General features: G+C 39.8%; 1 protein-coding gene across 3 annotated transcripts in view; it reads right to left on the reverse strand.

The window, feature by feature from the left end:
* Window positions 1–2,524: 2,524 nt before the first annotated feature.
* The window catches only part of GRM5 (glutamate metabotropic receptor 5), a 252,482-nt gene continuing 239,632 nt past the window's right edge, over window positions 2,525–15,374 (reverse strand). Inside the window, exons 9-11 of one of the 3 annotated variants that reach the window (XM_018565862.1) lie at window positions 10,746–10,799; window positions 3,423–3,991; window positions 2,525–2,783 (exon numbers count right to left, since the gene is read on the reverse strand). In XM_018565862.1, coding sequence (XP_018421364.1) covers window positions 2,746–2,783; window positions 3,423–3,991; window positions 10,746–10,799 — 661 coding nt within the window. In that variant the 3' untranslated portion in view covers window positions 2,525–2,745. Of the gene's footprint in view, window positions 3,992–10,745; window positions 10,800–15,374 lie in introns of all 3 variants that reach the window. The other 2 variants (XM_018565860.1, XM_018565861.1) reach the window with 2 other exon arrangements.

The following is a 15,374-nucleotide window of genomic DNA, read 5'->3' on the forward strand; positions in this document are numbered from 1 at the left end:
ACAATCTGACATTGCGTATGCTTTTTTCTAACTGGAGTTCCCCTTTAACACCGCTTACCACCATCATAAATGTCTTACCTTTGTATTCTTATTTGGCACCTGAGGATAGTTGACAGGAAGAAAATACAACTTTTAGGGAATAAATATATATATATCTATTCAATATATTTGTTATTCATTGTTACATCTTTACTACAAATTAGATTAGAACTCCAGCCAGCCAGAATACATATATTTGAACTCCATTCTATAACAATATATCAGTTCAGCCTCTCTTCTGATTTATAAACTATTTCCACACTGGGGAAAAGGGGGAACAATTGCAGCTCTGCAATTTTATGGGGCATATTTATGAATGGTGACTTTTCACCAAACATTAACTGGATGTGAATCAGTCATTATCATTTAAAACGCATGCACCTGGAAGATTCACCTCTTTATAAATAGGCCCCTATGTGTTTAACCTTCCTGTCTCTTGAATGCTCACTGGACATGAATGAGCATTATCATAGCCCTTTCTAAAAGCTGCTTATATACCTTTCCCTTCAGTATGCGATGCCTGTAACATGTTATGATAGCACTGTGTCATACAATGAAATCTAAACCGGTCCACAGTGCAGAACCTGTCATTTTCACTCTTTTTATTGCTATGAAAGCATTAAGGGAAGTTAATATTAATATATTTCAGGTAATTATGGTAGAAGTTTTTTAAATATGTTAAAGTGTATGTACCCCCAAAAGTTTTTTCTAGCTTTGGATAGAGTGATGAAGATGCCCCTGCTGGGTACGTTCGCCCCTCCTATGTATCTTGATGACTATTGTCAGACAAAAAGCAATGGGAAATCCAAAATGTTACAGTTGTCACCAGGGCCATAACTACAGATCATGGGGCCCCAGAGCAAAAATGTGATGGGGGGGTCCCATGATGACCTCTCTCTGAGCCGTGAATAATGATGCCAAGATCCCAAAGACTCTTCTAGTACCTTGAAAGTGGTCTCTACAATGTAGACTTACATGAGTTTAGAGTTGTCGTCAACTGCAACCACCCCAACCTAGTACTGTTCTATGTTTATTTGCCTCAACAACCTAATGGGGACCCCCTGCCAACCCTAGGCCCCATAGCAGCCGCCTGGGCTAATATGGATATAGTTACACCACTGGTTGTCACCAGAACAAAAGTTGAGGGCCAGTCTTCCAACGGGGACACCTGTCTAAAGCTGTGTATACATGCTTACTGTATATTTTCTTTGTTCAACCTATGGGCTGAATGAAGAAAATATAAGAGATTTCTCCATCAACGCCGAGTGTTGATAGACGATTCTCACCGCTGTTGGGATTGTATAATGACAGCGGCCGCCGGACTCAAACAGAGCTGCCTGCTAGCTCTGTTTGGATGATCATTTTCCAACCGTCGCCTTCGATCAGCTGATCAAGGGATACCAGGATGGCAACAGGGGCACCCACTGTGCAAATTTATCCTCACACAGCTACCTCCTCATGCAACACTGGCCCCTCCCTTTTAGATTGTAAGTCCTCACGGGCAGGGCCCTACTTACCATCTTGTCTTGAATTGTATTGTGATTGTAATGTCTTCCTCATATTGTAAAGCGCTGTGCAAATCCTGTAAAATAATAATTTGTAACGTGCATACCCAGCTTAAGAGGCAATTTCCTCTCACTTTCTCTTGCTTCTGCCAGACAGGAAGTGAAGGAAGATTTCAAGCAGCAAAAAATAAATTGAAATAGGTTTTTAACACTTCGCTACTCTCTCCAAAGCAAAATAAAGTTGTGGCTATACATACACTTTCATACACGATCTGATTGACTCATTGCTGGACTCAAGGGTGGAATAATATAGTTCCCTGGAGTAGGTGATTAAAAAAGAAAACATCGATTTTAGGTGTATTTTATCAACACAGGCTTTTTTTTTTTCTTAAGAAAAAAATAAAATATAGTCTTTTCTATGTATTGCTTTAGAAACCCAATTCAGTCACAGTTCAAAGGTTGAAACAATATACAAACAGCCATGCCCAATAAAAGCACGGCTTACTGCTAAATGTACTCACTCAAAAGGCATTGACACAGTTTATTCAATTCTACACTATAAGTACCTTGCTTCTATTTTATTATTATAATTTTTTGTTATTGTTACATGCAAAAAGCAGTAAAACACAAATATTTTTTTATAAAAAAAAGAAAAGGAAAGAAAAAAAGGCATTCAACACATAGGGATGCAGTAACACCACCAAATAAACAATTTCGCTATAAATATTATATTCACCAAAAAACAACTTGCCCTTATGAGGGAATTTACAAAAACAGTACTCCAAAAAATATTTTTTTTTGCTACTTTAGTATTTTCGGCAACACGGTGAAATAGACAATATATTTAATTGCTATTAAATTCCAGTCCCGTGATTATTTTTTTTTTCTCTCTTTTTCAAAACTGGTTGAAAGTTAATGAATAATTACCAAAAAAAAAAAAGAGCCAAAAAATAATAAACAAGGTTGCATGTTGTGCCCTGTGTTTTTTTTACAGTCATTTACTGCAGTCAGAAAGTAGCTATGGTTTCGTATCACAGATCTGATACATAGCAAGATCGTTTCAGAGTTTATTTGAAGTGAGACCTTATTTTTTTTTGTTAAGTCACAGCTTCTTCATAGAAAAATGTGTCTGCCATTTTGGTCCCATATTTATTTATTTTTGTTTGAGTCTTTTTATTTTGTGTTTTTAGAAAACGTACATTCATGTTTGGTCTTCAATTCTTGACAAAACTTTCACTTCTGGGAAAAGAATCAAAAGCAAAACAAGACAATATTTTTTTACAGTTGATTACAATCCACTCTGTTCACAATTATTTGTCAAAACAGCCCACTTTAAATTAAATCAAAGCACTTAAAATAGACTCCTACACCTATGTTTGACTCCTCGACAGCCCTCGAATGTAAGCAGTGTTCCTTAAAAAGACCATAGGTAAGGCCACTAATGTAACAACTGCTCTTATTGGAACAATGGAACCCTCAGTCTGATGCTACCTTAAAGGAAGGGTTTGTCACGCATCAGTCGCCGACTAAGGGGCGTGTATACGCCTGTCCAAAGGAGATGTGTGCCACCCTCCCCCTATGTATATGTGTATTGTCACAGTTGATCTCCAATTAGCTTGGTTTACATTCACAAAGACGAAGAACTTTGAGAGTAGTCTCTCAAAATTATATTGTCGTATTTGGGAGAGGATGGTGTACAGAGAGCAGACTCTGATACCGGGGAGCTAGGGGAGGTGCTGTCTGAGTCGATGGAGTCTCTAAAAGGAGAAGGAGGTGTTAAAGCTACCAACTCCTCAACATCTTGCTTCACTACAGGTGCTTCTGGAGCACTATCTTTGACGCTGTCAGAAGATGACTTTCTGGCAGAAAGTGACCCACCGTTAAATTCAATAGCAGGGGCTGGCTGGATCTCTGCAAAGGTAGTCATAGCGGTGGGAAGTTGGATCTCTCTTGGAATCAGGTAGGAAGAACATAGAGGAGTGGGCACCATGGCTCCTTGTGTGTTTGCCGTCAGCATCATGGAGTTTAGCTCGCTGATGTTGGCCGTGAATCTGGTCACAACATTGCTGATTTGATCCATCAGGGATCCTTGAGAAGAGCCACTTCGCTGGGCGGTTTCCGAATGAAACGAAGGGATGTCGTCCTCTGTCCGAGCCACCGAAGCAGCCCTCTGGCTCACAGTACTGATGGGAGAAGGAGTTTGCGGTCGGTACTGAACCGGGTAATGCTCCTCGGCCTCAGAAACATCATAGAGCATTTTGGAACTGGAGTCCGGGAAGGACGTGCTGATGTATCTGTTCTCTGTGCTGCTCTTGGAGAAGGGCTTAATAACGGCTGTCTGATTTGTACTATCCTTTTTCTTGACATGAACAGAGAGACGCTGCCAAAGATGCTGACCCCGAGTGCTCTTCTCATTTTGTGCCCACGTTACAGATTTTCCATTAGAGCTACAACAAATTGAAGAAATTTATAGTGTGAGATTGTAGAAACAGAAAGAAACAGATGAATAGAAGAAATGTATCTGCTGAAATTCTTATGTGTTTTATAGTCACTGTAATTTGGATGTGTTTATTGACTTTTATATATAGAGACATGACAATGGGAATCATCATTCTAGCATGGTCTTTCAGATATTAGACAACATTTTCTAATTGAGAACTGGCAAAATACTAGCTGTCCTTGGTTTTTTTGGTGTTGAGTTACCTGACACCAGCTGTATGTAGTGGCCACCTTCCAAAGCTATTTATTCCCAGAGGAGCTCCTCTGAGAATCATTAAAAATGTATTTGTAACACATGTACAATAATGAGGCTCTCTGCTCTAAGTGCAATATAAGAGAAATTCTGTTGATGGTCAGAGCATGACCCAAGAGACATGGGTATTGCTTGGATGTAGCATGTGGAGCATATTCATAATGGGGTTGACTTATTAAAGGAGAGTTCAAATAGTAGAGATGCTGACTAAGGAAATTGTATCAAATGTGTTTATAAGAATATCCAATTATATGAACGGGAAAGTAAATGTTTGCTTGCATGCAGTTAACAGAGAATTACGGGGAGAGTGAAATGTTTCTGGGACACCTGGGGATTGCTATGTATTGTTACCCCTTGGAACTATTATCCCAGATTCAGTGGGGAGCGGATATGCTATGTCATATGCTGGCATTATGGTTAAGTCACCCTGTGCCCATTATATATACAGGGCGTGAATCCAGCATAATTGAAAGGGTTAACTCTGGACTTAGACTCTTATTTAACTTGTTCAAGTCTGTTTGTCCATTTGTTTCATTGTGTTAATAATGGGATTAACATAGCTGACTCTAGGTGTAGCTGTATAGACACTCAGGAGTTTTCTATTTCCCTAATCTGTGAGCCAGTGTCAGGCACTGGGGAGGGGATTATTGCTTTCATTGTTTTAATGTTTGACTGCATTATGTTTTTAGACCTCCAGAACTGTATAAATGCTGTGTTGGTTTTTAGTTCTTGATCCTACCCTAATATGTACTAGTTCTGCCTGGCTATTAAGGGAGGTTGGGCTGTCATTGCTTTTCCCTGGTTCCAGAGTGGACGAACCTGAATTCTAAAGGAGGTAACCAGTCAGGGTACCAAGTGGTCCGTCACACCATTCTTGTGACAATATGGGGTTGATTTACTAACCTTATAAACACGCCATGAACAAATATACACCTCTGTAGCGTGTTCCCTCCCAGCATGATCTAATGGTGGAATCTAGACACCTTTGTAGTGTGTCCACACCCAGCAGGTGTGTTGTGCAAAGCCCTGCCCTGAATTGCAAGGTGATGTTGTGTAAATTAGCTCTATGTTGTGTTGCTTGCGTTGATGAATGCAGGAATGTAAATGCATGAGCTAACCATTTTTGTCTAAACTGTGAAGCAGTATTATATATGCATCATGTGCGTGATTTTTCCATATATGGCATTAGTGGAAATATGCTTTTAGAGACTTGCATGCCGCTATTAGAGCGGCATGTAGCCTATGGCGCATGCTACATGACGCGCACGTACTTAAATACAAAAAAACGCGCCAAAACGGCGTGAAAATGTGACACGTTGCTCGTGTTTGGTTGATAAATACGTTTTGCTGTGTAAAAATGCACACGCACCTGGTGCGTGTGTGTGTTTAGGTTAGTAAATCACCCCCTATGTGTCAGTAAAAGACATTTGTTTGGACACCTATCTCCAGTGTGCTGGTGGCATCTTGTTTCTACACTGATTGTTGCGGCACCATCCGCAGCCTTTTAGCACCCACTCTTTAAAAGTGATTTACCGGTATAGAGTGTGGTGGCATACCTATTGGACTTGCATATCCAAAGTAGGTTTAGGTGTACATGAAGGGACACAAGGAATTGTTTGGTTGTAATGTAAGGGACCAAAAACTAAACACCTCCTTTCTGACAAAATGGGATTTTAGTAGCACAATTAAATACCAGATGTTGTTTCATTTCACAACTACTACACAGCAGTACTTGCTGCTTGCTGAGATGGGGGGATAGATGATACATTAAGGTTTATAAAATACAGTTGAATCCATTGAATCACAAGGTTGTTAAGATTATGTGCAAAGGCTCTAGCACATTCCATAGACTTAGCTTCTGTAGATACAGTTCCTTGTGGCAACAAGAAACATTTCTTATTAAGTAGTATGGATATTTCAGAAGCCTTTATATGCATAAGAAAATATGCAATACATATATAATGTAATACATACATAATGCATAGATCTACTGTGCACTATAATTGAATCCTTAAAATGTGAATTTGTCAGAAAGGTAAAGGTAGGTTTCAAGAAAATGATTCAAAACAGCAGAGGTGCAGGAATGCTCAGTTTGGGGCAAGTGGTTAAATTGGAGGACATTTTATAACCACACAATGTGATCTATTGTCAGAATATTTAATCCAACCTACTATATTCTAGTACTGAGGTGCTCAACCTTTGTTACAGTTGTTGCTATGCCACTAATTTAGGATCACACAGCATTCTATGTGCCATTGTTTTTTAGCCTACATACACCAGCATGAACCTAGCACTATTAAGCAATAGGATTTGAACCCAAATAACTGGCTGTGGATTTCTATTTAAAGTGTAGCTATCTGCAAACATTACATATATAATGCAGTCCGTCACAAGCATTGCATTGTCACCTTGCTGAAGGGAATAGAAAAATAAGGATCTGCTGGCTTCTAGGTGACTTCTAGGTGGACTTATGGATACTTTTAGGTGTTACCGAGGGATGCACCGATACTTTTTAGATACCAGTGCCGATACTTGGCATTTTCATGAGAGCTACTAGGGTTGCAGCTTGGACCTGGCTCTGGCGCTCCACCACTGTCCTGAATGTATTAGTCTGCATTGTTTTAGAAAAACGGTCACATGACAATAAACAAAAATGTATCAGTACTTGTACTTGTAAGTACTTGGGCAAGTATCAGTAAATGTACTCGCAAAAATGGTATCGGTGCATCCCTTTATATATGTTTATAAAAACAAAATCATACATTAAAACAGAGATGTACAAATCACAGGAGCTCCGTGTGTTCCTTACAAATGACAGCTGCCTCCTAACTTTTGAATTTTTTTCTAGTCTAGCTCAATAAGTATCTGTACTTGTACTCGTACCGAGTACGGTACTCGGTATCTGTGCATCCCTAGTGTTACCCCCTGGTTGTGCACCTCTGTTCTAGGGTACATGTGAACACACTAGGAAAGAAGGTTGTACAAAAATAATTCATACTATAGAACATATCTTTACAAATATACGTTGTATTACGCATTCTACTTACCATAAGAAACCCATACTTCAGAGGAAAGAACAAAAAACACAAATTTACACATAGACATAAATATATATTCCTTTCTCAGTACTGTAACACACTGCAGCATCATGAGAGAATATTATAGACAAACACTAAACAAAAGACATATTTTGCACCATTTGGAGTATCTTTTTTTTTGAGGACTATGACATACTAGACCAACTATATACAATATATTTTGTTTTACACATATGCAACAAATAAGCACATCCATTTTAATTTGATTTGCATTTCCTATCTAGGTTAAGGGTAAAGTTTAATCTGCTTATATTTTTCACAGGTTCCTCCTTCCCTCATTGGCTTGCTAATAAAATAATACAACTTTTGCATTTTCCTTTTATAACCTTCATTTTAGACCCTGGGATTTCATAATTGGGTCTAAGTGGGAGGGTCCATCAGGTAGCCTCTGTGACGACATGGTGATCAGTTTATAAGTTAAATGTGTATTGGTGTTGGGTTATGTTTGAGTGTGTTATGCTGTGTGACCTGGTTATGGAAAGAGTATCAGCACCATCCCTCGTTATCTCCCATTGTACTCTGAGGGAGCTCAGAACAATGATATTCTGGCCAGCCTCCTGCTATGGCTGTCTGGAGTTCGTTAGCTGGTGGACACCTGTGGTGTTGAGCAGACTGATTGTCTGGGAGGGGGAGGGGGATGTGATGGGATTATATTCTGATTTCATCACTTGCTGTATAAAAGTTTGTGCAGTTGCTCAATAAATCAGAGTTTGTTTACCCTACACTCAAGCCTTGGCTAGTGACTGGGGAAACTGGGAGCTACAGATCAGCGGGTTCCAATATCTCCTCAGCAAGGAAGAAGACAGCGGCGGACATACTCATCCTGAGTACGGGGGTCCGTCACAGCCTCCTGAAAGCATCAAAACACCAAGCAAGCAGTGGGCTGGCTCCTAGGAGGAGGGAAAGTACCAAAATGCCTTGATGGGTTGATGTCACTCTGGAGGGGTGGGTGTTCCTAAACATGCTGTATTTGTATGCAGACCACCCTAAGTAGTTCCCACGTGTAAACCTCTGGGATTTAAAGAACTGAAATCCAACAACTGGAAGTAGCAGCCCTGGACATTAAGGCTGTGGAGAAAAGATCTAGATTTAGGTATGCAACCTCAGAACGCCACTGTGGTGAAACTACAAATTCCATAGGCCTCTGCCCCTGGGAGGCATGCCTGTGGCTGTCAGAATCTTGCATTGGTTTTTGGGACTTGTAGTTGATCCAGATGATGCTGGACGTCCTCCAGCCAGAAAATAAAGCGAGCTCTAACTGACTTGCTGCAGCTTCTAATGCACACTTGAGCAGTTCACTTCTAATTAGCAGAACAGGCTAGAACTGTTAATAAACAAAGGCCACCTAATCACATGTGATAGTGATCATTTGGTGACCAAGCGCTACAGGGTAAAATTTCCGGTTAACCAATGGAGGAGATATTACTTCCAGTATGAGATCCAGGTATTGTTTTAAGTATATGATCTTTTGAAATGACTAAATGCCTTCTTTCTACTTTCCATGTAGGAGATGCAGCTCAGGATCTAAAACCATGGACATGTGGGCCTGCCCCTATACCTCATTAAAATGAATCTGAGCACAGTTTACATAAAACCCTTCTGCATCATGGGAGCTTTCTTTTCTGGTTCAGACCCATATATTATAGAAGAGGAGGAGTGGTCACCAAGTGGGCTGATTTTTTAATTCTTCCATAGGTGCTTGACTGTGAAGGTGTCTAGATAGCCATGCATGGACTATCCGGCTAGGAAACAGCTGTTCTTGGGACAATTGAGAGAACATGCTTGTCTAGGCCTATGCAGCAAGCCGAGGGAGCACTTGGATTGGGGTGGAGTGGGGAGTAGCAATCAAACACTCAACCTGGAAAAGCTATCCTGGATTACTGATATTTTCCCCAAGCAGGCTCACCCGTTAGATATTGGGGAATTGGAAAGCTTATAGACATTCGCCTTAACCAAAATCCAGCCCAAAACATCATGGGCAAATGTTCTCATGTCTTCTGGCACTTTTAGAAACAAGCAACAGAAAGAGTTATTGAAAGAAAGGTACTTTAAAAAAAAAAAAACTGCACTACAGTTATGTTAGGTGGACAATTGGAGAACTTCTTTAACAGGCATTTTCATCTCTATAATTATTTTCTGGACTCATTTACCAGTTTATACATTGCACAACATACAGCTGGATATCACACTCCTGGACAATGCTGCTCAGTAGTGTCTCCTAAATGCCCTTGTTTATAGCAGGAGCAAAAAGACATAGCAGATCTCAGACACATCTTCAGCTAGTGGTGAGTGAGTAAGAACACAAGCTGAATTCGAAATCTGTAAATGGTATTTTAAGAAGTAAATGTATAGAAAATATGGAATTTCTTTCAGCACCCTCTTGCTTTTATTAGTACATAATAAAACTACAGATAGGGGAAGGAAAGGCATTGAATGTAGCAACCAACTAAAACCAACTTAGCAACTAAACTGAAAATCTGCTTTAGAAAAAAATGATGGCTAGTGTCCAATTAGATTTGGACAATACTAACTCTTCACACAAAGTGGGTCCTTATCTCTTGCACACTCATACCTATGTATAGAGTATGTTGGCATAAGAGACCTTATATGCACATTGTAAACCCATAATGCAGCTGATAGGATATATCAGAAGCTGGGGCAGCTGTCCAGGGATCGAAGAAATCAGTAGGTGAACTATGACAAAAATGTGATGTCAGGATAAGACAATATGCTCTTGCACCTGGCATCCCAACAAGTCCCATGTCCTTCATATACTTGCTCCAGTCCTTCACCACATCCGGGGAGCATCCCCAACTAAGGCTCTGGCCAATAACATCATTCTAAGGATTGCTGCTGTTTGAATGGCACTGCCCCAGTACATATCAGATGACAACAACAGGAATGGAGTGGTTCGCCCAAATATAACCGGGTGTTTCGGAACCCACTGCCCACCCTTGTGGACACCAATAATTGTCTTCAGAGATGCAGCATTCTATATGAAGTACTAAATTATGAAAATGGATGGAGTATGGCAAAAACGAGTGGTGAATTGAATATTTTCGAGTGGGGAGAGAAGGCCAAGGCAATATGAATGCTATTCACCAAAACTGCCAAGTTACACACCAGGTAGGATTGATCTTCTGTAATTTTCTTTGCTTCACCATTCTCACCTATGAATACTATTGCCCTTTCAATGGACTCTCTTTGAACACACAGGTCAACCGCGACTGGGACGAAAAGCATTGTACAGACATACACAACATAGAGCTGCCAAGATTTTTTTTTTTTTGCTGTTTTTGCACCCATCTAGCACTACACAACAGAGATTAGGAGTTTAAAATTAGTTCTTACATTCCAATTGGCTGCTGACAATACGTGTGAGTGGGCCCAGGAGTAAATGAAATGCTAGAATAAAGAAAGTTTGATGGGTTAATATAGAACTTAAAAGGAAATGCATATTGATGGTGTTAACGAGCACCTGCCATCGACATAACCTGGTGGAGGACATTTTGTTGGTGGAATCACAGTTCATCCAGGTTCAAGTGATATCTGCTGTGAGAAATGACTGACATGTCTTAAGCAATGTGATATATGATACTGCCTTCAAAATGGCTGTTGTTGATGACAGGTGTTCAGGTGCTACTTGTACAGTTAAAAAGTTCACAGGTATGAATCTAAAATGCCATTTCGGTTTTCAGATAGTATACCATCACCAATATGGAAAGACCTGTAAAACTGCAACAACTATCTCAAAACAGGGGTAAGGACCTTAAAGACCATCTGTCACCCCATCTTATGTTGTCTACACATCTTTACCCTCCAACAAATCACAACTTCAGCCACACAACTCAAACAATTAACAACCGCCATAGACCTGATGGCACCCTGGTGATTGGATTATAATGATCGGAACAGGGTGTATTCTAAAACTTTCTCATGCCCAATCATGTTCCAGAACAATCAACATCTGCCTTGACACATTTCATGACACCATGGCAAATGAATTAAAGGATAACTAAACCCAAAAATGTAATATACAGCTTTTCCTCACTTAACGACCTATCTGCTTAGCGACTGCTCGCACTTACGACCAGCTCTCCGACAGTATGTGCGGGAATGTGGCAGCAGCAGAGCAGCATCTCACTGACTTCATTTTGCATACAATACTATGCTCCATTCTACTATTCTCGGTAAGTACTGTATTTACAGATTTACAGTACACTGTACATCTCCAACACTACAGTACAGTACTGTGCTAATATAGTACAGTACTGTATACAGTTCCTCGCTTAACGACCAATTCGTTTAACGACCTAGTCGTAGGAACGGAGCTCGGTCTTTAAGTGAGGAATAGCTGTATTGTAGCTTACCAGTCCTTAGATGTAGAGGCTACATTAGTTTTTTTTAGGCTAAGAACATTTTCATCAAGTACAGAAAATACATGGTTATCTTGCCAGAGATGCAGTATATTTTTCACTTCCTGTGAGATTAATTGGATTCATGAAACAATCTTATCTTCTTTCGGCAGACTAATTATCTCCCTATCCCCAGTATAATGGAACTGAACAAGGCAGACATGTTTGAAGTCCAGCCTGGATGGCAAAAACTATGGCTCCCTGGAGAAGTGACCATAGCCACCCAAGGACAGGAAGTGTGTTTGCAGAATTACCAGATTTGCATTCAAAGATCTGAATGTGACTAAATACAGCTAGATATATATGATGGGGAGAAATGAAAACCATCCCGAACTGTCAAACAAAGGTTTTGATTTAAAACGTTTATGAAAACTCTTGCCAGCAAGAAAATCTGCAGCTTGAAATATACAGCCCCCAGTATGTTTCCAGGACCACTGTGTGGGTGGCTTTATTTTCCACTTCTATACACAATGCCCAGAGCAATATATCCAACACCAGATGAGCCATGAGAACTCATCATGACTCCTGAACATGTTTTGGGATTGTGACTTTCAAGTGATAGCTTGGAGAACGGGAAGTGCAGTGGAAGTAATAAACAAAATACACTCACTTTCATCTAATCCACCATTTTTATTTTTGTGAAGTTGCCCTTTCCTATTGTCCACCTTCTATTTCTGTCATTTTTATAATACAAGTTCTGCTTCTTCCAAGATTATGTCCATCAAACATTTTACAAGCATCAAATGGTAATAGATGGAATTGTTCGTCTAATTAGGAACAAGCAGTACACAGAGCCTTGTTAGGACTAAAGTTGGCCAAGACAAAGTCCTGATTAGTCTCCATATGAAGCATTCATGATACATTTCCATACTGAGGTTTATAAGATGCCACAATGCAATGAAGACTATTTTTATATGAACATTTCATTTAATTACCAATATGTCTGATGAAGTTAATCAGTCAAGTCATATGCTTCAAGGACAAGACTTTAAAAACTCTGTTAACTCCACTCCATTGCTTTGCAATAGGCATGTCACTCTTGACGTTATACACCTAGGAACATGACCTTGGTTAATTGTGTTTTATTCCTGCCATGTTCCAAAAGATCCATAATAATACTGAAAGTCCTTATATGTAAATCAACTCATAAATTATGTTTCCATTCTCCTTATCTCCGGTTTCGGAAAGTTAACTTTGCATTAAATAATCTTTTTATGTGCAGGTCATCATCATCCATTATGATTATCATCATAATTATTCATTCATAATTATTCATGAGATACATTTCAAAATATAGAAAAGATGGCAGACCATGGAAGAACATAAAATGAACATGTTGTTATGAATCACTGGAACGAGACTTACATGTGGAACGGATGGTCTGATGATGAAGGTGCAAAGACTGGAAAACAAGAACAAAACTATAAACAAAGGAATAAATGTGAAATATGAAACAGGGAACACTATAATAACCACAGGAACAAATTATGAGGAGGTACGCAAACACTGGAATGAAAATGTTGTTCTTTGTTCTCAATTTGTTTCTATTTTTTTTTGGAAGACGTGCTTACTATTCCCCCTGTTCCCCTTAAAGCAGATGAGTTTGCCTATGGGTATGAAGAGGCCTGTGACTCATCTTTTTCCTTTCATGCAACAGTATTGGTGCTTGCTAATTGGCACATGGGGAAGACAGTTTATAGATCTGTGTAAGCTTGAACTAGAGGATCCTTTGATCCTAGCAGCTGAACAGAAAGTGAAGGAAAGGTTCATACATGTGGGGGGAATGTCAATTTTTGATTTGCCCTGCATGGGCAATTCACAGGTTTGATTTGACCTATACCAAATGTATAGTGTATAGTGTTGTTGATATAGGTTTACACCTATTTTTACTATTTAGTGGCGATCACAACATTACAGGAAGATCATAAATATTAGGGATGCACAGATACTTTTCGAGTACCAGTGCAGATACTTTGCATTTTCATGAGAACTACCAGGGTTGCAGCAGTTGCAGCTGGGACCTGGCTCCGGTGCTCCACCACTGTCCTGAAATCATTAGTCTGTATTGTTTTAGAAAAACTGTCACATGACAATAAACAAAAATGTATCAGTACTCGTACTTGTAAGTACTCGGCAAGTACCAGTACTCGTACTCGCAAAACTGGTATCTGTGCATCCCTTTATTTATATTTATAAAAACAAAATCGTACATTAAAACAGAGATGTACACATCCCAGGAGCTCCGTATGCTCCTTACAAATGACACCTGCCTTCTAATTTTTGAATTTTTCTCTAGTGTTGTCTTGGAGCTCAAAAGTATCGGTACATGTACTCGTACCAAGTACTGTACTTGGTATCTGTGCAACCCTAATAAATATATTTTGCTCTACAATGTATCATCAGTCACGGTCTTAGGAGTAAATGTTAAAATAACATTTTATTTATTAAACATTATAAACATGGCAACCTGGACATCCCCTTTTGTAGAAGCAAAACAGAATCCCTTGAAAAATCTGAGGCTATTGGCAAAATGTTGGGATGTGATATGTCCTGTTTATGTCCCCTGCGTTGGCATCTGTACAATTGCTAGTGCACTTTGGATTGTTCAACCTTCCACCATTGACTGCTGCGTGAACAGATCTTTGCATAACCGCTTGGAGCCATGCTTGGTTAAATCTGTGTACTGGGGGAGTAGAAGGACGTGTCAGAGGCTGGTTCATCCTGGGTGGACAGAAGACCCATTGGATATCGCTGACAGTCTTTCAATAAGGGATTTCATGGGAGCTTTGGCCACTCTTGGGCTGGATATTATCACACAGTTTATTTACTCAGCACCACACGAGGCAGTAACCATTAGTGCATTAGCTAAAAGGCCGAGAGACTTATTATATATTATAACTAAGTACACTTAGTACTTATATATTATTTGCACAAAAGGGGACATTTCGGGTGATGGATATGTTATTTTAGGTTTTACTGTTAAGCACCTGGCTGCTGATACATTGTAGAACAAAATATAGTTACAATCTGTTGCGATCACCACTAAAGTGGATTAAGGTGTCCTATCATTTTTATAGCATACTGGTGTTCATACTTACAATAATGTTATGAATTTTGGTTTTAAACAGATAAAAATTAGCAACTTTTGTAGAGATTTGTGGATAAATGTTGACATGTAAGGGGGCAGCACTGCAGGGAAGTACCTTTTAACCCTAATTTTTCAGCTAGTTACTAAGTAGCTCCCCAGTCATTTTTCAACATCAACTGTTCTTTCAAACCATAGTGCCAAATACCTCCCCTGCAGCCACCACAGTGCTAATGACCCCGCCTCTCCTGTAGCCACTAAAGTTTCACAGACCATCCTCCCTTCCCATGCAGCCACCACAGTGCCAATGACCCTGTAGTACCTTCCTGTGTAGACATTACAGTGCCACTTAATGACCCTCCTTCTCCCTTCCCATGCAGCCACCACAGTGCCAATGATCCCCCATCCCTTCTTATGCAGACACCACAGTGCCACTTAATGAACCTCCTCCCTTTCCAATGCAGCCACCACAGTTCCACA

Source organism: Nanorana parkeri, unplaced genomic scaffold (assembly GCF_000935625.1).
Source record: "Nanorana parkeri isolate BGI_ZX_2015 unplaced genomic scaffold, ASM93562v1 scaffold896, whole genome shotgun sequence".
NCBI lineage: Eukaryota > Metazoa > Chordata > Amphibia > Anura > Dicroglossidae > Nanorana > Nanorana parkeri.